This window comes from Archocentrus centrarchus, chromosome 8 (assembly GCF_007364275.1).
Source record: "Archocentrus centrarchus isolate MPI-CPG fArcCen1 chromosome 8, fArcCen1, whole genome shotgun sequence".
Lineage (NCBI taxonomy): Eukaryota > Metazoa > Chordata > Actinopteri > Cichliformes > Cichlidae > Archocentrus > Archocentrus centrarchus.
The window spans coordinates 14,147,357-14,168,724 of NC_044353.1; the positions used below are offsets into that span (position 1 = coordinate 14,147,357).

General features: G+C 40.2%; 2 protein-coding genes across 2 annotated transcripts; both read right to left on the reverse strand.

The window, feature by feature from the left end:
• Nucleotides 1-2,717: 2,717 nt before the first annotated feature.
• Nucleotides 2,718-11,224, reverse strand: LOC115784798 (uncharacterized). Its single transcript, XM_030736148.1, has 12 exons — nucleotides 10,956-11,224; nucleotides 10,119-10,230; nucleotides 8,888-8,981; nucleotides 8,549-8,603; nucleotides 8,321-8,461; nucleotides 7,869-8,029; nucleotides 6,120-6,218; nucleotides 5,854-5,999; nucleotides 4,890-5,061; nucleotides 4,688-4,800; nucleotides 4,258-4,342; nucleotides 2,718-3,426 (listed from the first exon to the last, which is right to left on the reverse strand). Exons 1-12 carry the CDS (start codon nucleotides 11,071-11,073, stop codon nucleotides 3,367-3,369), a joined length of 1,356 nt encoding a protein of 451 aa, XP_030592008.1. The 5' UTR covers nucleotides 11,074-11,224; the 3' UTR covers nucleotides 2,718-3,366.
• A 1,800-nt stretch (nucleotides 11,225-13,024) lies between these two features.
• Nucleotides 13,025-20,343, reverse strand: nudt9 (nudix (nucleoside diphosphate linked moiety X)-type motif 9). Its single transcript, XM_030734917.1, has 8 exons — nucleotides 20,207-20,343; nucleotides 19,500-19,775; nucleotides 19,232-19,321; nucleotides 17,625-17,711; nucleotides 17,301-17,412; nucleotides 16,970-17,116; nucleotides 16,786-16,870; nucleotides 13,025-14,919 (listed from the first exon to the last, which is right to left on the reverse strand). Exons 1-8 carry the CDS (start codon nucleotides 20,302-20,304, stop codon nucleotides 14,774-14,776), a joined length of 1,041 nt encoding a protein of 346 aa, XP_030590777.1. The 5' UTR covers nucleotides 20,305-20,343; the 3' UTR covers nucleotides 13,025-14,773.
• Between the last annotated feature and the right edge of the window lie 1,025 nt (nucleotides 20,344-21,368).

The following is a 21,368-nucleotide window of genomic DNA, read 5'->3' on the forward strand; positions in this document are numbered from 1 at the left end:
TAAACTACAGTATTTTCATAGAATCTTTTAATTACACAAAGTCAGCATACTTCAGTTTGTTTTGCACTCCTTACCTTTAAATCTAACATCTTTTCTTCCTCTCTTGTCTTCTTTCTGACATCTTTCTCCATCTCTGAGTAAACTTCTCTCTCTTTGCTCTCTCTGGAAATACAGCAGCTCTTCTTTTAGCTAGCAGACACACTGTGTGACAAAATGCACACACTTTGTGTGTTTGCTGATATTTGTTGAGCATTCAGAAACATTGCACTTAAAATTATCTGCCACACGTTACTCCCTTTATGCTCGCTCCTCTTCAATAGCGCTAGCTAAGCTGTTTATGTCCCGCGAGCACAACTTAAGGACTCGGTCCGGTGTTGTGCCAAAAAGTGATTGTCTGCCAGAAAGTGATTTTTGATGTTTCTATGTGCTTTTATGTGTAATGTATTTGCTCATATTGGTGAATAGAGTGTAGTCAATAGGATTTATGAAGGGCTTAGATATAAAATAAAGAAATGACCTGTTATTCAAGTATGTTTATGACTCTGCATTATTGCACGTACGTATAATAAATCCAGTCCTCTTTGGTCACTGAAAATATCTTTAGAGTGTAATGTCATATTTGTTCTGATTTCTGCTGCCCTCTTGACCACATATCTCTTTAAAAATCTGGCCAATCGCAGTTTTTACCCTGATAAATAAAGAATATATAAAAGTCTGTGCCAAAAACTGATTGCAGCTTCTACCTTGTGACAGAAATGTTGTTTGTTACTCAAAATGACTTGATATCATTCATGAGAGATATGTTTGACATATTTTTCACAGATTACAGATCAGCAAGTCATTTACAACAGTTTAAATATGGGCAATCATTTTCTGGCAATCACTTTTTGGCAGACGATCACTTTTTGGCACAACACCGGAAACGCAAACTTCTCTCTGACGTGTTAAAAAGTAACGAGTCTGTTTTGAAAATGTAAGAAGTAGAAAGTACAGATACTTGTGTAAAAATGTAGGGAGTAAAAGTAAAAAGTAGTCAGAAAAATAAATACTCAAGTAAAGTACAGATACCTGAAAAATCTACTTAAGTACAGTAACGAAGTATTTGTACTTCGTTATTTCCCACCTCTGCACAAGGGTCACGCCCTTTAGCGAAAACTCAGTTTTGAAAAAGTGTAAGCCTAACTGCTTAAGGCTTTCCAGGGGAAATTGGAGATGATTCTGCTCATCCACCTTGGAGCTAGACGTCAAAGTGTAAAACGTAACATTTCCTGTTACCACTAGGTGGCGCTGTGACTCTCAGTAAATATTGTCATATGTATGTGTTCAGGGGTGGATGCTCATCCTACTGAGAAAGTTTGATCCAGATTGGATTATGTAGGTATGAATGAGAGCCAATCAAAATTTCCTGGCGAATAATCGAAATTCAGGGGGGCATAAGGGCCACGCCCCTTTGTCAAAAACTCACCATTTTTTATATGTAGATTGCCCTTGGTGTGTAGATTAAACACACCAAAAATGAAGTTGATAACTTCTAAAACCTTTGAGTTATTAGAGAAAGTCTGAAGGGTGCAAATCGCCAAATTTGCATGTTTAATTAAAAATGGCGGGTTTCCTGTTGGGTTTGGAGCATGGCTCCAAGAGAATTTTTTTTTTGCGTCTGGATATGATACATATGTGTAATAAGTTTCATAAATGTACGTGAAACACAGCGGTGGGGCTCGACTTTAGGGGGCGCTACTGAGACATTTTGGCTGGCCCTTGCCCGATGCCATTAAAATACTTAAATTTTCACCAGGTGTGATGCATGTGCAACGTTTCCTGAGTTTTTGAACATGTTAAAGCCCCAAAAAGGCAGTTCATTTGCCTAAATGAAAAAAATAATTAGAAGAAACGGAGCAATTACAATAGGGCCTTCGCACATTTCGTGCTCGGGCCCTAACTATAGGAGAATAAATTCCCCTAGTGTATGTTCAGTCTATGCACCGCTTTTCACGGCCCAGTCTGCCCCCTGGCGGTTGTGACAGCCGCTGCAGCTCAGCTGCGTGTGTGTGCGTGCAGCAGCTGCAGCGCACATGGCGAGGCGCTCTTTATTGGCTGCTGGTTTCGCCGCTTGTTCCCGGCATTGTAGAACGGTGCGGACCCCCCGGCCTCTCACCGCTGCAGAGATCACGGCAGCAGCTGCCACCACCACTCTTATTTAAAAATGTGACGTTACATGCTTTGCACCTGCTTCCTTTGGGTAGCAAAAGGCATAACTATGCAGGATATATCCTGTGGTAGTTTCCTGTTTTCACGCTTTAATTAAAAACTAGTGAACCTGAAATGCCTGTGTTCTCACCAAAATGGAAACCACTTGAAATGGTGATACCACACATCTATGGTGCCTTCATTTGGAAACCTGAGGTTTACTAAGGATTGCATCCTACTTCAGAACAGATTTATAACTGGTGTTGTTATTCAAATGCTGACACACAAAGATTTTTAAAGAAACCATCTGAAACAGAGGTAGGACATCATAGCTTCACTTCCATCTAATAGAAATCAGGACTATAAACTGAGATTGTTTGTGTCCAGCTTTAGAGTCGAGGAATTTAAACATGCCAAGAAATAATCAAATGTATTTTTAGAAAGGTGAAAAACACTCACATATTACAATATTACTTAAATACTTGTCCTTAATGCTTAGGCACAAAAGAAAAAAAATGTCAAATCATTTCCAGTATTGATCATTGCTTTTTTATTTAATCAAGTTTAAAACATGGTCAATGTAGAAAGAAAATACAAAAGGTTTGATTGGTTGCAGGTAACACTTCTGACTGCAGACAGTTGGATATTCTACATATGAGCTAACCTACATAACCTGCAGACATTCATGATCTGAAATGGATTCATTAATTAACAGGTCAAAGTCACGTATAAAACGCTGGTGAAGGACCTCAAAAACAGTAGCTCATACAAAGTGACTCACACAAACCAGTGCTTTATATGTGAGAAATCTTATAAATAGTTTGGAAATGTTTAAGTATCTTAAAGTGGTACAGGTCTGAATTCATATCAGTGGAGAAGAGGCACAGAATACATGCATATATATGCATACAAGTAAGTGATCAGTAACGAGCTCATTTTCTGCAGGTAGTGTGGCTTAACCCTTTTTTAAAACCAGAGGTAACATTATCTAATAGGTAAAGAGGTTTTACAGTTTTCAGAGCACCAGAACTTGGATGGGTTTCAACAAATGTGCCAAAAGATACACCACAGAGTGGTCTGCAGAGCACAGCAGCTGGTGTGGAATCTCAGAAAAGTGTTGATTTCATCCGGTCCTTTGTAACAGTGGAGATTTGTGCGTGCCCGTGCGTAAGCGCATCTCTACAAGCCCATGTCGTGATCGCTGACACTCTGGCGTAGGTATTCTTCATACAGCTTTTTCTACAGGAAAAGAATCAACCATTAAATCCCAAAATAGTCCACTTAATGCCAGCAGAAGCACACACACACACGCACATGCGCGCCCACACATACACACACACACCTTTTTCAGTCCTGATACCCATACAGATATCTTAGCTTTGGGTTAGTGGAGTGAGTTAGAATACCGAGCAGATACGAGGGGTAAATGAGTTTCACTTACTCGATAAAACAGTAGCAAAAAAAAAAAAAAAAAAACTTAAATATATACATTTATTTGGTATTTATTTTTTAAACTGACAAATGGGAGCAAGACAAAGTGAAAACATAAACTAATGTATTTATGTTATTCATCACATTTTTTCCCCCATTTCAGCTCAGTGAGAGCATTTATGGTCATCCTAGTTTCTCCCTTCTCTGCTCCGAGTTTTACAGGGGAAGGTGAAGATAATCTTGATCAAGTTAACAGCTCATTATCTAACCACAAGTGAAATTGAAACTTCCCAACACGTGTTAAAAATCAATCATAACAAGTGATGAGAGCGGGAAGCCAGCAGAGAAGAGCTGTGCTGCGTTAACTTGCCCATAGTTACTGTTGTATCTTCGAACTCCGATTAACAATCGGTGCACTGCTGACAATGCTTGGTGTACTACATACATGTAATACAAGTGAACTGAATCAATCGGCCCTGCCCAATCTAGCTTTCTGGTATCTGATCGGTGCATCCCCACACACACACACACACACACACACACACACACACACACACACACACACACACACACACACACACACACACACACACACACACACACACACACACACACACACACACACGACAAATACGCTACCTTTTTGGTCTTGACCACCTCCTTAATGTACTCCAGCTTCTCCTGTAGTTGCCTTTTCTGTTTGTTTGATAGAGTGGGTCGAGTTCTGCAAAGAGTTAAAGGCAGGAGTGTGATGAGATTCACAGTAAACACTGTAGCATGCTGAAGCTGGAACAGCAGCTGCTTAACAACAACAACAAATAAACCCCACAACAACTGAAAACCAGAGGTCATGGAGTCGACAGACCTTTGCTTCGAAAAGCAGGAAAAATACCAACCTGGACAAGGGGAATATGCAAGGAAGGCAAACACAACAAACTGAAATGTATAGAGTAAATGTAAAGAGTGCGTCTGAGGAAAGGGTTAATAGGAAGCAAGTATAAAAATAGAAAAATTTACAATGAATAAAAATGAAGACTAAAAGCTCTGATGGCACTTAGAACTCTCCTACCTGAAGATGAAGCGCGCAATGATGAGCAGGAGAAAGGACAGAAGTACGAGCCCAGCGCAGCCATAAAGCCGCTGCTCCACAGGCAGGGAGTCGAATATTCTCACTATGGGAGTCTGTAGAACACAAGCACAGCTTTATGTGAAGACCTTTTTGGTCCAACCTTTTCAGCAGCTATGAGTGATGAGCATGCTTGGACACTGACCAGGTAGAGGGCGAGTGTCTCTGTACCCTCCTTGCCCAGAACTACTTTCAGCAAATCCTGGGACAGAGCGCCCAGCACCAGAAACGCCAATAGAGTCAGAGGGACGCAGAAACCCAGCAGAGTCAGGAAGCAGCTCTTGCACCGTGCACGTCGGTTTTCAACAGTGGTCTGCCTGCAAGACCAGATGGTCAGGGGTTATTCTCTGAAGAGTAATTCCAAATGAAACTGACTCACACATTCCCAATCATCCTTATATTTACACTTCAATTCCTGCTCAATGATTACTCAAGACCTTGTATGTGAGGAGAAAAATATTAATTCTATTCTGGATTTAACAGGGAGCCAATGAAGAGAAGCCAACATGGGAGAAATCTGCTCTCTCTTTCTAGTCCCTGTCAGTACTCTAGCTGCAGTAATTTTGGATCAGCTGAATGGCATGCGCATAGTAATGAATTACAATAGTCGAGCCTATAAGTAATAAATGCATGAATTAGCTTTTCAGCATCACTCTGAGACAGGATGTTCCTAAATTTAGAGATACTGTGCAAATGCAATAAAGCAGTCCTACATATTTGTTTAATATGTGCACTGAAAGACATATCCTGGTCAAAAAATGACTCAGAGATTCCGCACAGCATTACTGGAGGCAAAGGAAATACCATCCAGAGTAAATATCTGGTTAGCCACCATGGCTCTAAGGTTTGTAGGGCTAAGTACAATAACTTCTAACTGGATAGATAAAGCTATGCATCACATTTGCCCAACAACCAAAAGATCCCTGGTTTGATCCTAGGAGGGCATACAAGTTCCTTGGGGGCTGCATCAGGAAGAGCATCCGGTGTAAAATCAAACATGCAGAGCTACCTGCTGTGTGACCCCTCATGAATAGGAGAGCAGCCAAAAGCAGCTTTTATGAGGGGATGTCAGTGGAGTGTGAATTACAAAGAAAATGTCTGTGTGTTACCTGTCATTACTGAGCTTGTCTGTGATAGCCTCAACAATAAGCTCACAGTCTCGCTCCAGAGAGTTGAGCGTATTTTGGACCGTCTGGTTGATAGTTTTCTCTATGGTACGGCAAACCTCCTCAATCTGGTTGACACAGCGGCTTGGCTGTCAGCAGGAACACAAACAGGGGAGGAAAAAAAGTAACATATAGCAACCAAGTGACTTTTGTATGTACAGAAAGAGCAAGGAATGCAGAAGAATAAAAGATGAAAGAAGCACGTTTACCTTGTTGGGATTAGGAATGTAGATGGTGGGCATGTCAAAACCACACTTGTTGAGTCCCGGGCGCTTGCAGAGCTCCTGGACAATCTGCATCATCACCCTCTGAGGGAGAAGTTACAAAAGACACAGAAGTCAGGAGAGAGATTATTACTATCAGAGATTATTGACTGTGTGTACTCTATTTCTCTTATTTAGTAATGTAAACTCAGGGAAACCCATATTAGTCATGCAGGTGGTGCATCTGAATAATGCAACAGCAAAATGTGGTGTCTAAACAAACATTATCTTGCTATAGAATAAATTATTTATGAAAAGCATCTTAATAAAGGGCTGAATGTACATTTGCTTTCTCTCAGTCTGTGTCAGCACTTCTGCATACACTGATAAATGTGACTTTCAACTGCTCATGCACTTTTAACATGAAGAAAACACACTGCACTTTAGCTTAGCAAGCCTTCATAAGGCCCCTAATGTCTAATACAGACAGATTTCCTGTTCACAAGCAATCAATGATGTGCATACAAGCAGGAGCTTACTGTACATGTGGACTGATTCACTGTGGTTTTTAAATTTGGCCAGATATGACCCAGAAGTCCCAGATGTAGAAAAATAGAAGCACAGCTTCTGCAGACCTTTTATGAAACCTTACAGCATAATACATTTACAGAACAGTTTTTGTAATTATTTAGAAATAATCAATAAAGCCAAAGTGTGAGCTGCCCCCAACTGGAAACTGTTGTTAGTTTCTGCAGTTCTGGTGTACTCTGTGTTAGCCAGCTCAATCAAACCTAAAACCCAAATCAAACGTAACGAGTATCCCTACACTGGTTATCAGCTTTCTTTGTTAACCAAGGCTGCACAAAATGAGTGCACCCACTTCAGTCAGAGGCATTAAAAAAGTGGTGCTGTGGCTATGAAAATTTACATTTGACGTACTTAAACATCAGTACATTTAGACCTGACACCGTATCATATCCTAATGACAGGAAATCACTTTAGTTTGTGGACAGATCAAAAGGAAATTAGTTACATTGATTGAATTTACTTTGTGATAAATAATCTACAAACAGACTGATCAATTTTAGTAATTTGTGCTCTATTAGATACAATTTCATCAGCGTAAAACAGACTTTGCAGCAAATAAGGATCAAGCAGAATTTCATCCTCTGAAGGCGTAAGCCTCCAGCCACTCCGTGATAAGCGGAATAGTAGAGGGATGAATGGATGTTAACCAATTTTAGTAAGATATGGATCAACAGGTTAAATGCACACAACAAATTCCTTCAGCAGAGAATTTATGTCTTCAGAAAAAGAATCAGTGAAAATGTGGCGATTCCGGACAATTTTAAATTGACACTCTGAACATAACCTAATCCAGAACAGGTTAAATTACCACACTGACCTAAGCAGTTAAGAGAGCCACCTTCGCGACACTGAATACTCTGCACAGAAAACTTTAAAGTGATCAGAGGGGTGGACTAAGAAGCAAGGTTAATGAGTTGGTGAGGTATGTCGAGCCTAAAGTCAGACACCTCGGTGAAAGTGTCGCTCAAAAATCCTTTCATATCCAGTGCAGGTTTTTAAAATTCTCATAGCTAGACTGGCAAAACATACCAGGTCAGCATACTTTGAAACTGTACTGCAGAGCGTGGGCAGGAATTATCTAATACTAAGAGAATAATATATTTTGTTTGTTCAGAAGGCTGACTCTGCTACAACACATTTTAAAGCAGCAGCAGCTGCTGTGTATACCTGTCTGTCCGACTCTCCTCCGGCCTCATCAGCCTTGCTCAGGTAAAACCGCAGCCGGTCCCCATGTTTTTCATTCAGGCTCTCCACAATGTTGAGGGTGCGCTTGCAAAGAGCCTGACCCATGGGGTCAAAGAAGACCAGAATTAGGTCACAAAGATCACCTGAGAGTAACAGTGAGAAGGGGCATTATTTTCCAGCTGGTTCATTTATTCTCATCACATTAAACTGTGTCACAATCAAGATATGTGTGGAATTTTGTGTCAAAGCAACCAAATCTGGCTCACAAAGCCACAAGCATCTAAAAAAAACTCCAAAATGAGTCTGGTTTGAGCTTTTGTTGGTCTCTCTTCCTGTATTGCAAAAGGAAGACCATTTAGAACAGCTACCTCAGGACCTCAAACAACCCTTGATAACAACACCACAGCAGCCAAAGTGAGACAGCAGAAACCCACCCAGCCACAGGATAACCTCATCCACGTCAAACGGATACTTCATATCGCCATCCACCAACCCGGGCGAATCAACAAACGTCACCAAGCTGAACCGTTTCTGTCGAGAGGTGCAGATCTCTGTGCTCAGGTACTCGGAAACACCTGGGAAAGAATTCAGAGACTGTCTGATAGTGATCACCTAAGATTAAAAAGCGAAATAAGAACATTAAAGAACCTGAAATCTCTCACCTTTAAATTCCTGCAGAGGCTTGAAGTGTGGATACAGATGTAGGGTGGCATTTCCCTAAAAACATAATAATAATAATAATAATAATAATAATAAAGCAGAAGTAGACCTCTCAGAAATAGTTTGTAAACCAGATGTCAGGTACTCCAGCAACATCGAAACCACCAGAGAGGAACTCATTTTGGTTCAAGTAATAAATCACAGTTACGAGGAGTAGATGGCTGACATTTTAAAAATGAAACCACTCACAATGGGAATGAAACATGCCTTTTGAAAATACCTGCTTTTACAAACCACCTACACACCTGTTTCAAAAACAGAAAATGCACCACAGCACTTACTGTGAGAGACTCTCTCTTGCGTCCATTTGTAACAAAGCTGAAGCCTTGGGTCTCAATGGCTACTCCAGTGCGCTGGATGTGCTCTTCCACATACCTGCCCAATAAAAACAGTAAGATCTTGATAGCAACTATCATTGATTTGAATAGTGTATAAAAAGCACAAATGAATGCTGAAGACACTAATTAAGTTGGACAGGCTTAATTAGTCCTCTCTGATACAAACACAAGTCAGTTGAAGATCAGACATGTAGAAGTAATCGGTCCTTAAACCATGGTAATTCCAAAGGATTCACACATATTCCTTCTTCCAGTGTGTATGTGTTTTATTCAGTCTGACTGGTGGTGGCAAATTAAAGGGGAAAATAAACCCCAACAAAACACCTTGGTCAGGCATTGGCTTAACATGTGTTTCAACATTGAATCAAAATCTCTGCTAAGGCAGATGGAGTACAACTCTCCAAGAGATATTTCCTAATTTGGTGTTTTTATGATTGCAGTGGAGACTGATTCAAAACCTGTCATAGGTGTTTACCTGGGTCTTTTGACTTCATTTTTGTCCTCATTAACCCATTCAGTGAGCTGTCATTCCCTATAGATGAGCACATGGTCATCCTGAACCATGCCCATCAGGACAGAAATAAGATGAATGCGATTGCTCGGAGCCATTTACTTTGACCTTTCCCTCTAACGCCTGTTTTAGACTTCTGCACTGAATCTTTGCAACACCTACAGTGCAAGTGGCTGACATCACTGCCAGCAGTTGTGTTTTTGTGTGGCGTTTAAATGTGTTGTGTCCCAGTCTTTTAGATGAGGTGTCAGCTATGACAGAAAAATAAAATGCTTAGATTTTCTCCCTCCTGGGTCCCTAGTTTTCGAAGGCAAACATATTTATGCCTCAAGTTTTTTCCCTTCTTTGTACATTCTCTGAGATCCATATAGATATTTTGGACAATCTCCTTCCAGGAATAACATGTGTGAGTCCTTACATTGAGGTTATAATTGTTATTCCCTCACTGAAAACTTCAAAAACTGTGGTGAAAAAGTAGCCAGAAATGCACAGGAGGAATCAATGGAAATGAACGCACTAATCGCAATAGTTGTGGGCTGCGTTGGGTTATGGCACAGGGTTACAGAGGAGTTTGCAAATACCACGCACCTACGACATAGACATGGGTTGCTTAAATTCGCCATCTATCTTCACTTATACAAATATTCTATAAAATATATTCACCAGTTGATGAAGGAGCTTTTCCCAGCAGAGTGGTTTCCCATCAGCATCACAGTGATTTTCTTTCTGGGAGGCAGCAGCTTCACACCAACCGATTCGGCCACTGTGATCAACCCTGAATGTAAGGAAGAGTACAATACAGATGGTGCATTAGTTTCTGTGGGAAACGAGAAAAAAAAACTAAACAAAACAAAACACTGTCATATGGTAGGGTAAGGACATCTAAATGTGGGACTCATTTAGCATGTGAAGAACAATATTACATGTAATCTGAATACAAAGTTGCAGCTAATTCTCTAAGTAAATACAAGGATAAGAGGAAGCCTTTTTTGCTGGGTGATAGTCTTCCTGCCCTCGTCATTCTCATTTTTTTAATTGCCATTTTGTCTCGTAATTATCTGGATTTCAGTGGGATGTGCAGAGCTCTTTCTAAGCTAAAATGTGGCACTTTTTCAATGTGGGAACAAGGGCTGCGCTGCTAATATTGGAGGCACTTGATCCAGAAGTGTCTTGTAAGCTTATGTTAGAAGTTACATCAAAAGCAACGCAACTGACTTATTACTAGCAAACAGAGTGCTACATCAGTGGGCGGCTGATTTAACCAGCATTAACGTTGACAGGCGCTTCGTCAGCAAAACCCACAAAATCCTCACTAGCTAACTCAGCTAACGGTTAGCCGCCGTGCTTTGGGAAAAAAACTAACGTTATGCACAAAGTTAGCTACCTAGCCTTCGGTCAGCAACCTGTTTGCTTTATTCATTTTACTATCAAACAAGCTGAAGGATGCAACCATCAGGTGGGATGCTCTACGTCTCGCAAGTTGTACGTCAGCCAACTCACCGCTGTCGGGTTCCGTGTACAGTTCATGACAATCCCGCAAGATCCGCTCATCGCAGGGGACACCACCAGATATCAAGTCTGCGTTTGCCGCACTTCGGCTCTTGATTTTCCCGGACATTGTTACACACAGTGATGAAGTTAAAGTTTCAGACAGGCTGGATAAAACATCTGAATTACAGCTCTATGAGTTAGCAACAAACAAAGCCGCTCTGCCCTGTTTGAATCACCCCGGTCCGTAACTCAGCCACGTCGTCAGCTTGGGCGGCTTTTGTCGCATGGGGTTATGGGTAATGAAGTTTAGAATGGGGAAACACTTTGTATAGCCTACTCAAATATAAGGCATGGGCAAAAATAACACATTTCTTAAGGGAAATTTGATAAATTAAAGCTGAAAAGGTGCTTTTAAACATCCAGCCAGGCTAAGAGCCACACTAAGAGCCACACAAAGTAAGGACCGTGCAATATCTTAATTTCTATGATGAGTTCATAAAACCTCATTCTCACATTTGGCCTTTGATCAACACTTTTAAATATCATTTACATGATTTCTACAAAATATTTATTACATTTCAAATGTAAAGTAAATGTGCTTCACTTGAAAATACTTCATTGCAGATAAAATGCAGTTTAACTTGCTACCTGAACTACAAGGCAATCTAGTTTAAGATCACTAAATAAACATCAGTCTTAATTTGGAAAATTATTTCTGACAAACTCATAATAACAGAGTGGTGCAGTGGTAAGCACTGTCCTGGGATCAAATCCACAGGCCACTTTGGGCCCTGCTGTGTCCTCCCACAGTCCAAAAATCTTATTTTCATTTGTGATTCTACAACCCCAGTTCCAAAAAAGTTAGGCTGCTGTGTAAAATTAAAAATAGAATCCAATGATTAGCACATCTCACGAATGCATAGTTTATTCACAATAAAACATATCAAATGTTTAAACTGAGAAAATGTACAATTAAAAAATATTGTTTTGAATTTGATGGCAGCAACACATCTCAACAAAGCTGGGACAGGGTCATCTTCACTATTCTGTAGCATCTCCTCTTCTGTTAATAACAGTTGACAAATATCTGGGAACTGAGGAGAGGAGCTGCTGGACATTTGGGAGAGGAATGTTGTCCCATTCTTGTCTGATAGAAGGTTCTAGCTGCTCAACAGTCCTGGGTTGTATTTTTCATTTTATGATTCTCCATAAAGGTGAAAGGTCCAGACTGCAGGCAGGTCTGTTATGAAGTGATGCTGTTGTAGCAGATGCAATATGCAGTTTAGCATTGTCTTGCTGTAATATGCAAGGCCTTCCAGGGAAAAAAAAAAATCTGGATGGGAGCAAATGTTGCTCTAAAACTTGTATCTTTCAGCACTGATGGTGCCTTTCCAATACTCAAGCTGTCAGTTCTATAGACACTAATGTGCCACCATCCCATCAGAGATGCAGGCTTTTGAACTGAGCACTGATAACAAGCTGGATGGGCTTGCTCCTCTTTACTCCAGAGGATGCAGCGTCCATGTGCCAATGGTCAGTTTTCTGACCACATAACAGTTTTCTATTTTTCCTTAGTTCATTTAAAATGAGCTTTGGCTCAGAGAAGATAGCAGCATTTCTGAATCATGTTCGCATGTGGCTTCTTCTTTGCATGATAGAGCTTTAACCTGCATTTGTGGATGGCACAAACTCTGCCTAAGATGCTCTTTTTATATCCACCTGTTGTCAATTAAGCTAATTATTTGCAAAAGGTTCCTCCAGCTTTTTCTGTTTAGTACCACTTAGTTTTCCAGCCTTTTGTTGGCTCTATCCCATCTTTTTTGAGATGTGCTGTTGCTGCCATCAATTTAAAAAATTAGGCAACATTTTTGATAAAACAGTAAAACGTCTCAGTTTAAGCGACAGGTTCCAGCTCCCCGTCGTCAGACAAGCGGATAGTAAAACGACTGCAACACCCACAGAAGTGATTTGGACCTGCATTATTATGTAGGTGAAAAAGGGATGACTGTGCATGCAGCACAGACCGCACACAGCAATACAGTGCAAGACAAACACAGTTAACTTGTTTAATATGTCTATGAATTCGTTTTATTTTCACAAGAACACTGTAAAAAGTACACATGAAACATTGGTGTAGCTCTCAGTAGAGCAAACAAAAACGTATGAGGCTAACTGTATCTGATGTGACCATGCAGGCTGAAACCAGCTGATGTTGCACACACAATAACTACTTTATGGATACCATTACAGTATAGTGCATATTTAATGAGGAAATCCATTCAACTCAAGACCTCACAGTGATTTACATTTTTGAGCAATGCAGACAAAGATACATTTGACCAAAAAAAAAAAAAAAAAAATCAGTGCAAGTTTAATAAGTAAACATTTCTGGGTTAATTTTCACCTTACACCTCATATACAAAACAATTCAATAGAACCAGTAAAGCTTTAATAATAATAATTAGTGATGCTAATAATTTAAATGATTCTGTTATTTGGTTGTGCAGCATTTCAGTGCCACTAATCTGTCATCCTGCCTTTTACTAACCACAAGCCACAACCAGAGCTTTAAAGTCAAAGATGGGCATTTTGTGACTGGAAAGTTGCCAGTTTTGGCAGAGCAACTGGCAAATCTACATGGAAAATACTTTCCCTTACCACAACAACAAATGCTCGCACCTGCTGTAAAAGCTCCTGTAGTACTGGAAAGTTGTGCACACTGAATCACCTGGTGCCAAACATGCATGTCTATATAATTTCAGGATCATAGTGCATCATGTGCCTACTACAGTGAGCCTGAAAGAGCAGGACCGACCCACGCACTGCTAACATTGCAGCTTGAGAGTGAATAAAACAGGTTTATAGGATCTGAGGCGCCTCCTGGAACTGCGGTGGCTCTAATTGCATTAAGGCTTTCTTGTAAGAGGTTAACATTTGATAAACCCAATTACAGCAACATCTTCTGCTTTTCCCATAAGAGCTTTAACTGAACTCATACCAAATCTTTGGAAATATGTAAACTCATCCTGAAAACAAAGCAGCTGCCACTCGTTACTGGATTTTATTTAATATTTTTGTTACTGCTGCTGTTGTCGTCGAGTACCTTTAAATGTCAGAGGTGTTGGTGTTTGTCTCACAACAGATGCAAGTTCTTTCATGCATAATTCATAAAGTATCCCAACCTGTGAGATCACACGTATTGATGTGAACATTTGGAAAGGCAGCCTGCTGAGTGCTGAGCAGCCTTCTGTTGCCACTTGAAAGCGTGTCTGCTCATCATCATCATCATCATCTCCTTTTCACATGTAAAGATCAAAGCCAGGCTCCACGTCTTTATTCTGATTTCTCTCCCTGTCACACTTCCATTAATGTAGTGGTGGTAGTGTTATGTTCAGCAGATCATTGTGTTTGCTCATGCACGATAACACTAGGTTAATGCGATTCTTGTTAACATTGAATATATTAGCATAATACGTGCTGCTTCTTGTTCCTACAAGCTTATGTTCACTTTCTTGCAAGCAGTCAATCAAAAGGTTTTAATCTAAATGCACAATAGTTCTCTTTTATTATTTTAAACAGCGTGCTAGCAGGCAAGCTTTCAATCTGTTAGTGTCTCTTTTAAACTGCAGAGCTCATATATATTGGTGTTAACATGAATAAATCTGTGTTATGGTTTCATTATTGTAGCCACAAAGTTATTATGATGAAATCGGTGCAGGGAGGTTCACATAAGGTGTCATGCTACTTTAACTAATGAGCCCTCTCATCACACAGAGGGTAGTAAGGCTCTTATGTTTCCTTCATTGTTATATCAGAGAGGTCTTTGGCTACCAGTGAGCCTTCCTCTCTTTGGCTACCAGCTCCAAGAAATAAGAATGATTCGCATAGAGAGGAAAAGACGAGTCAATGTCAACCCACTGGACTTGTCCCGCGTCATCGCCAGCTTGCAGCGGCAGCTCGCTCACACTGTTACCTGATGTAGCAACAAAGATATGTCAGTTTTCCCTGCAAACACCTTGCATTTCACTTTTTGCTGCCCCCCCCTCCCCCCCAGAGAGAAAACATATCCAGAACACATACTGTAATTAAAAGCTGGAAGTAACCACCAAGTCCTGTAAGTGAATCCAAAGTGGAAGTGTTTTAAACCCTCCACTGTTTCTAATGGCCAGCAGGGGGCAACTCCTCTGGTTGCAGAAAAGAAATTAGTGCATATAAAAGTGTATGAGAACATGACCCAATTCCTGCTTTATTATTACCTTCTCCTGAGGAGTTTATTATCTCAATTGCTTGTTTTACATCTTCTTTAATATAGCATGATATTTATTTTGTAAACTGGGGTCCCATTTAGAATAAAGCACCTACCTTGTGACTGATAATTCAGTACTGTATGAATATGCAGTGCCCCATTGATGTTTGAAGGCCTTTACACACCAGACGCGTAAAATTCATGCAAATGTTTTGTGTGTGTTAAAGATATTTTTGGACTCACCTATTCTCAATGCAGCCATTCACACATATCGCGTCATTTCACGACAAATTTGTGGCATTTCTTTTTTTCAATTTTTCTAACTTTTGCAAGCGAATAAACAGATCTGACCAATCAGACCACTGCATTTGAGCTCATAGCTCAAAACACGTACAATATACTGGATATACCATGATTTGGAAATAGTAAAATAATACTGTTTTACCGCAGACACACAGCTATACACTGCTCCGGGTCAGTGGGCTCTCTGAAATGATTTCTCTGCCTCCTCGGATGTGGTCCCAGCTGTGCCAACAAGAGCTCAGACTGCCCCACTACCATCCTGAAATATGTATGAAAGCGGCCATGATGAAGCTTCAACTCCTGGATCAAACCATCTCCCAGCTGCTGCTTTCTCATGAGAATTGGACGAACCCAGAATCTCAGTTTCTTTTTTTTCTTGTGTAGAAGTAGCAGGACCTCATCACATCATAGTTTTTGATGCCAACCTTGTTTTTTTCTACAACTCGTTTTTTAAGATAAGATAAGATAAAACTTTAATGATCCCACGACGGGGAAATTTGTGCATTACAGCAGCTCAATACAGAGAAAAAATGAAAAGGATGAGTAAGAACAAATAACTAAACTAAAAACTAAAATTCAATAGAATAAAATAAAATAGCAAAAAACTATACACATATACATAAGCACTATATACATAAATATATATATCAGTGTCAATACCCACATTTACATATACACACATATACACACACGTCAAAACACTATATAAAGATATCAAAATATTATATACATTTGTAGCCGGTAAGGTACACAGCATACACGGTATGCATTATATGGGTGAGTGTAATAAATAAAATGTATCTGACTGTATGGATAAAGTGATGGCAGTGGAGGTAAAGTGTCCAAGTGACTCAAGACATTATGATGTGTTATACAGTCTAACTACTGTTGGGATGAATGACCTGCGAAAGCGCTCCTTCCTGCAGCGAGGATGTTTCAGTCTCTGACTGAAGGAGCTGCTCAGTTCACCCACGGTCTCATGAAGAACAAAAGATTTCCAAAGATGCAACGCGTTCATGGGTATATAGGTTACACAACAAGTTTGCATCTGAAAATTTGGGAATTTTGTGCCGGGTTTTTTTGGAAACGCGCTGGGTGTGTAAAGGCCTTTAGATTTAGGGTTCATCACATCTGGCTTCAGAAAATCAAGATGGTGATGGCCAGCATCCACAAAATGAGTTTTCAAAACATGACTTTGCAAACCAATGGCCACATGCATCTTTTATATACACTATGACCTGAAAAGAACAGTTAAAAAGAAAGAATAACAATCCTCCTAATTACTGATACCTTGGTCATCATGAAAGTTGACAGCAACAGTTTCCATCCAGGCATTGTCGGTGTTTCTGGGATCATCAACATAGCCCTTGTACACCTGAAGGGGAAAGATCACAAGAGGAAAAGCCTTCTAGGTTACCTGATAGAAACACCTGGTGACTAACGTGACAGAAAACAAATAAGTCAGTTTAAGGACCTCAAATCCTGATGATTTGAAGAGATTGGTGATGCGCTCCTGGATTTTTGCTCTGTCTTCTGGGGAAGCTGAGAGCGAGTTCAGTGCTTCTTCTGAGAACTCCCGCTGCAGCGTGAGAGAAACCTGCTCGCCTGGATCTACCATCCCCTGCAAACACGACAACTGGACCATAACATCTTACATTTCTCCAAACCACTGCCCTCCATGATAATGATCTCATGTTTGTTGTCCCGCAGTATTTTTGCAGACACGGAAACTTGAGGGTGAATTTCACAGACATGAAGTGTGCAAACACCCTCCATAAAAAAAATAAATGTGAAAAACCACCTACCCCAGGAATGGCCCACTCCCCGCAGTCTTTCCTTTTGATAGACACAAACTGTAAAAGAGGCCGTGCGGAGACTGAGTGATGCATCTTTGCTCCTTTGGCATCTACCTTCCATCTGCCAGATGGTGAAATGTGCATAAATTCAACCAGTTTGCTTTGAATTCATCATCTTTAAGTCCAGATATAAACTGTTTTACTTTGATGTCAGCTTTCCGATGCATATCAAATTACCTGGCACTAATGTGAATTGAGCTTTCTACTTTAAATAATTCAGGTCTATAATGTGAGTGTGGGTAATTCCACTGTATAAAGTAAAGAAATAGGTACCTGGTAACAATGGGATCTGCTGCATGATTGGGTCCCCATCGTCCTAGCAACCCTCTGCCTGCCAACCCCGTGCGTCCACGAGGATTTCTAGGGAGAGAAAAAAAAGTGGAATTTTCAAAATTATTTATATGCCATTTTAAGATTTCATTCAATTTTAGTTATATAGTGCCAAATCACAACAAACAGTCACCTCAAGGCACGTTATACTGTAACAATACAGAGAAAACCCCAACAATCAAAATAACCCTCTGTGAGCGAGCACTTGGCAGCAGTGGGAAGGAAAAACCTCCGGCAGAAACAGGCTCAGGGAGGGGCAGCCATCTGCCCCGACCAGTTGGCGATGAGGGGAGGGAGAAAGGACAAAAGACAAGCCTTGGAAGAGAGCCAAAGATCTGTCTGCTAAAAGTACCTTAAAAGGTCCTTAATAAGCAGTGTTTTCAACATTAACAGTTAATAAAACATCACTGCAATGTAAAAGGTTTGCTAATACTGTAGTTACCAGTAACGTTGTCCAGATGTCCATATCCATATATATATATATATTTTATTTTATTTTTAGGGATTGCATGAACTAGTCGACTTGTCGAGTAGTCGATTCTAGGAAATCTCGCGAGTTTTTAAATTTCACTTCGACTAGTCGCAGTCACGTGATTGCTGGTGACAAAATGGATTCCAAACAGATGGAAGGCAAGGACGAGGAGCAGGCCGAGTTTTCGCAAACAGCTAGAAAATAAGCAGTGTGGAAGTATTTTACTAAAGATGACTCTTCTGGTTCAACTGCCGTTACACGCCAAATCTGCAAAGCTGTGTGGAAGTACAACAACAGTGACTGGGAAGAAAGCCAGACTCGAGGGGGATTTTGAGCAACTTTTTGGACCACATTACCAGAGTGACAGGAGATCAGCAGCAAACTTCTCCAAAGCTGAGGTCCGTGACTTTTTTTTTTGTTACCGCAAATTCCCACCATGGCAAACCCGCCACAGTGGTGGGTCAGCAATCAGGACAATGCTGAGTTTGGCAAAACTCAGCAGAAGGTATTTAGCTGTTCTGGCAACCAGCACGCCCAGCGAGAGGATTTTCTCCCTTGCTGGGAATACCATTACACGAAAACGAGCGAGCCTTCATCCCACTCATGTTGATGCTCTTGTTTTCTTACACGTAAACCAGGATCAAAAACCAAAAACTGTAAGAGAGGAGACTGACAGTTTAATTTTATCAAACCGGACCACCTTTTGTTTATGATAGTTTTGTTTGGTTTGGTTTGTCTAAAATAGGTGTGTTTCTTTCACTTTTGCAGCCTTATAATAACTTTTGTTTTCCTGTGACTTATTTGCAGTATGTTAAATGGTATAGCATAAATATAGGCTCCCACTGTTTTGTTTTTGTTTGTTTATTTATTTGTTATTCTGCATAAATAACGTTTTATCTGGGAGTATGGGTAATAAAGCCTGTAAGTTACTGCAAAGCATCGTGTCTCGAGTTCGTATGACGTCATAGCGACTAGTCGCTGTCGACTCGACTTATCATGTTGACTTCAACCTTAAAATATCTGAAGTAGTGCAACCCTTAATATATATATATATATATAGCTTAGAGGTATTACTTACAGTGGCTTTCCATTTTCCACTTGGTAGCTGCCCTCAAAGCTTGTCCTGTCCACGCCATTATCCACAGTGTTGAACTTTGGAGAGAAGGCGCTACAAAACAAGCAAAGAGCTTCACAAAATATCTCACAGATGTCAAGAAAAATTCTATAAATACCACCTATATATGAATGCCATTACATTACTCACATGGCACTAACTTTTTTAACATATAGTTCAAATTTTATCATAATGTATTTGATAACCTTTAAAGCTGCTATGTGCTGCTCACCCAATATCAGGATCTGCCCATGCTGGCTTATTCAAAATTAAAGGGGCCGTGTAGGAGACCGGATCATACTGGGGCCACTGCTGAGCCCAGTTAACCTTGTCATCAGGCACAGGGAAGCGCTTGATATTGGACCCTGGATACTGTGGGCATCTGGACTTTACATGAGGGCTTTCTGAGGATGGCATGGTAGGGTACAGGCGGCAGTAACTACTGCTAATGGCTCTGGTGGTTTTAGTGGTTGGAAAAGGGTGAGAAGAAGAGCAGGAAATAGGAGTCCTACAGGGGAAGGAAGAAAATGAGATGTTAGGTTGCAGTAAGCATCTTTTACTTCCACTCTGTTCCTACCTCGCATGTATTCCTTTCTCTCCAGATTATGAAAATACCACTGCCCCTCAAGCGATGCCACTAAATATCTTAAGTGACAATCACACAGATTAAAGGAGTGCAGGGCAGCGGCATAACAACTGCTGTAATACATCTGCTGCTGTGTTGAAACCATTTCTATAATCTTGAGCATATTAACATATTTTAATATCCATCGTAAATCAAGCATATAACCCAATTACCTGGTGAGCACTCTTCTGTCAAATCTGTAACTTAGAGGCAACTTTCTTGGATCGCACTGTCATCTTCCAAAAAACTCTAGAAACCCGTCAAATGCTATTAGCTTCCAGTTAAACATTATTAAGTAATGTTACTGTCCATACCTAACTCCGGATGTGCAGAGGGTTTGCGGGAGTCCGAGCAGAGTGAACGCTAAACGAATCGGGCCGATCCAGTGTCGCCGCAGAGGAAAATTAACCATTCCTCGTTAGTAACCAATTCAACCAGCCCAACAAGCTGCAGAAACCAGGAAGTGCACCGCCCTGGGAGGTGACGTCTGCAAATGGGGTGTGGCCACAGCAGTGGCGCTCGTTTCCACAGTGACCGGATTTAAGGTTGATTTAAAGAAAAGAAAAGAAAAAATTTAAAAACTATTGTAAATCGAAGCGCTGTATTTTATATCTGCAGCTTATCACAAACAAAAATATGAATATTGTTGCATTTTTTCATGTTTGATTGACATCATAAGGTGTGAGCATTTGTAAACGTTAAAGAAACGTATGAATTTCCATATAAGTTACAATAAATTGTTAAAAATGTACCTAAAGAGGAAAAAAAGAACACACTGTAGGAAAAAGAAAGTGGGTTTAATAATTACTAATGATTAAGTGCAGAATGGTGTATAAACACAAAGCGTGAAAAGAGGTGAGTGAAGAAGATGTGTTCAGTGTATTGTGGGAAGCCTTGTAGACCTTGTAAGGATTTTAAATTCAATCCTGGATTTAACAGGGAGCCAATGAAGAGAAGCCAATATGGGAGAAATCTGCTCTCTCTTTCTAGTTCCTGACAGTACTCTAGCTGCAGCATTTGGATCAGCTGAAGGCTTTACCGGAGATGTAGGGAGAGTAGAAAGAGACATGTATTTAAGCTAGATAGATAGATAGATAGATAGATAGATAGATAGATAGATAGATAGATAGATAGATAGATAGATAGATAGTAGATAGATAGATAGATAGATAGATAGATAGATAGATCGATAGATAGATAGATATAGATAGATAGATAGATAGATAGATAGATAGATGGTGTGGTGACAGTAATGGATTTTGATGAACAAACTATGTGACAGATGACATCACTATCCAAGCATCTTTTAATGCATTATCTTTTTATTTTGGTGAAAAGACTATCAATACCCAATCTGGTTTTATCTGGCTTGCACTGTGTACACAGGCGTACATATCTCATCTCATTCTTCATCTATCACACTGTAAATATAGTCTGTGCTATTGTATTTTAACTATATTTAGCTATTTATATTTT

Bases quoted from the DNA above. Each gene is read 5' to 3' on its own strand.
- LOC115784798 (XM_030736148.1), bottom strand. From the start codon at position 11,073: ATGTCCGGGAAAATCAAGAGCCGAAGTGCGGCAAACGCAGACTTGATA. The intron at 8,030-8,320 runs GTGGGTTTCTGC...TGTTACTCTCAG, and splicing joins TGAGGTTATCCTGTGGCTGG to GTGATCTTTGTGACCTAATT. The intron at 6,000-6,119 runs GTAAACGTGCTT...TCCTGCTGACAG, and splicing joins ACATTCCTAATCCCAACAAG to CCAAGCCGCTGTGTCAACCA.
- nudt9 (XM_030734917.1), bottom strand. From the start codon at position 20,304: ATGGTTAATTTTCCTCTGCGGCGACACTGGATCGGCCCGATTCGTTTA. The intron at 17,413-17,624 runs GTACCTATTTCT...ACCATCTGGCAG, and splicing joins GCAGATCCCATTGTTACCAG to ATGGAAGGTAGATGCCAAAG. The intron at 14,920-16,785 runs GTATCAGTAATT...TTGCTACATCAG, and splicing joins CAACTTTCATGATGACCAAG to GTAACAGTGTGAGCGAGCTG.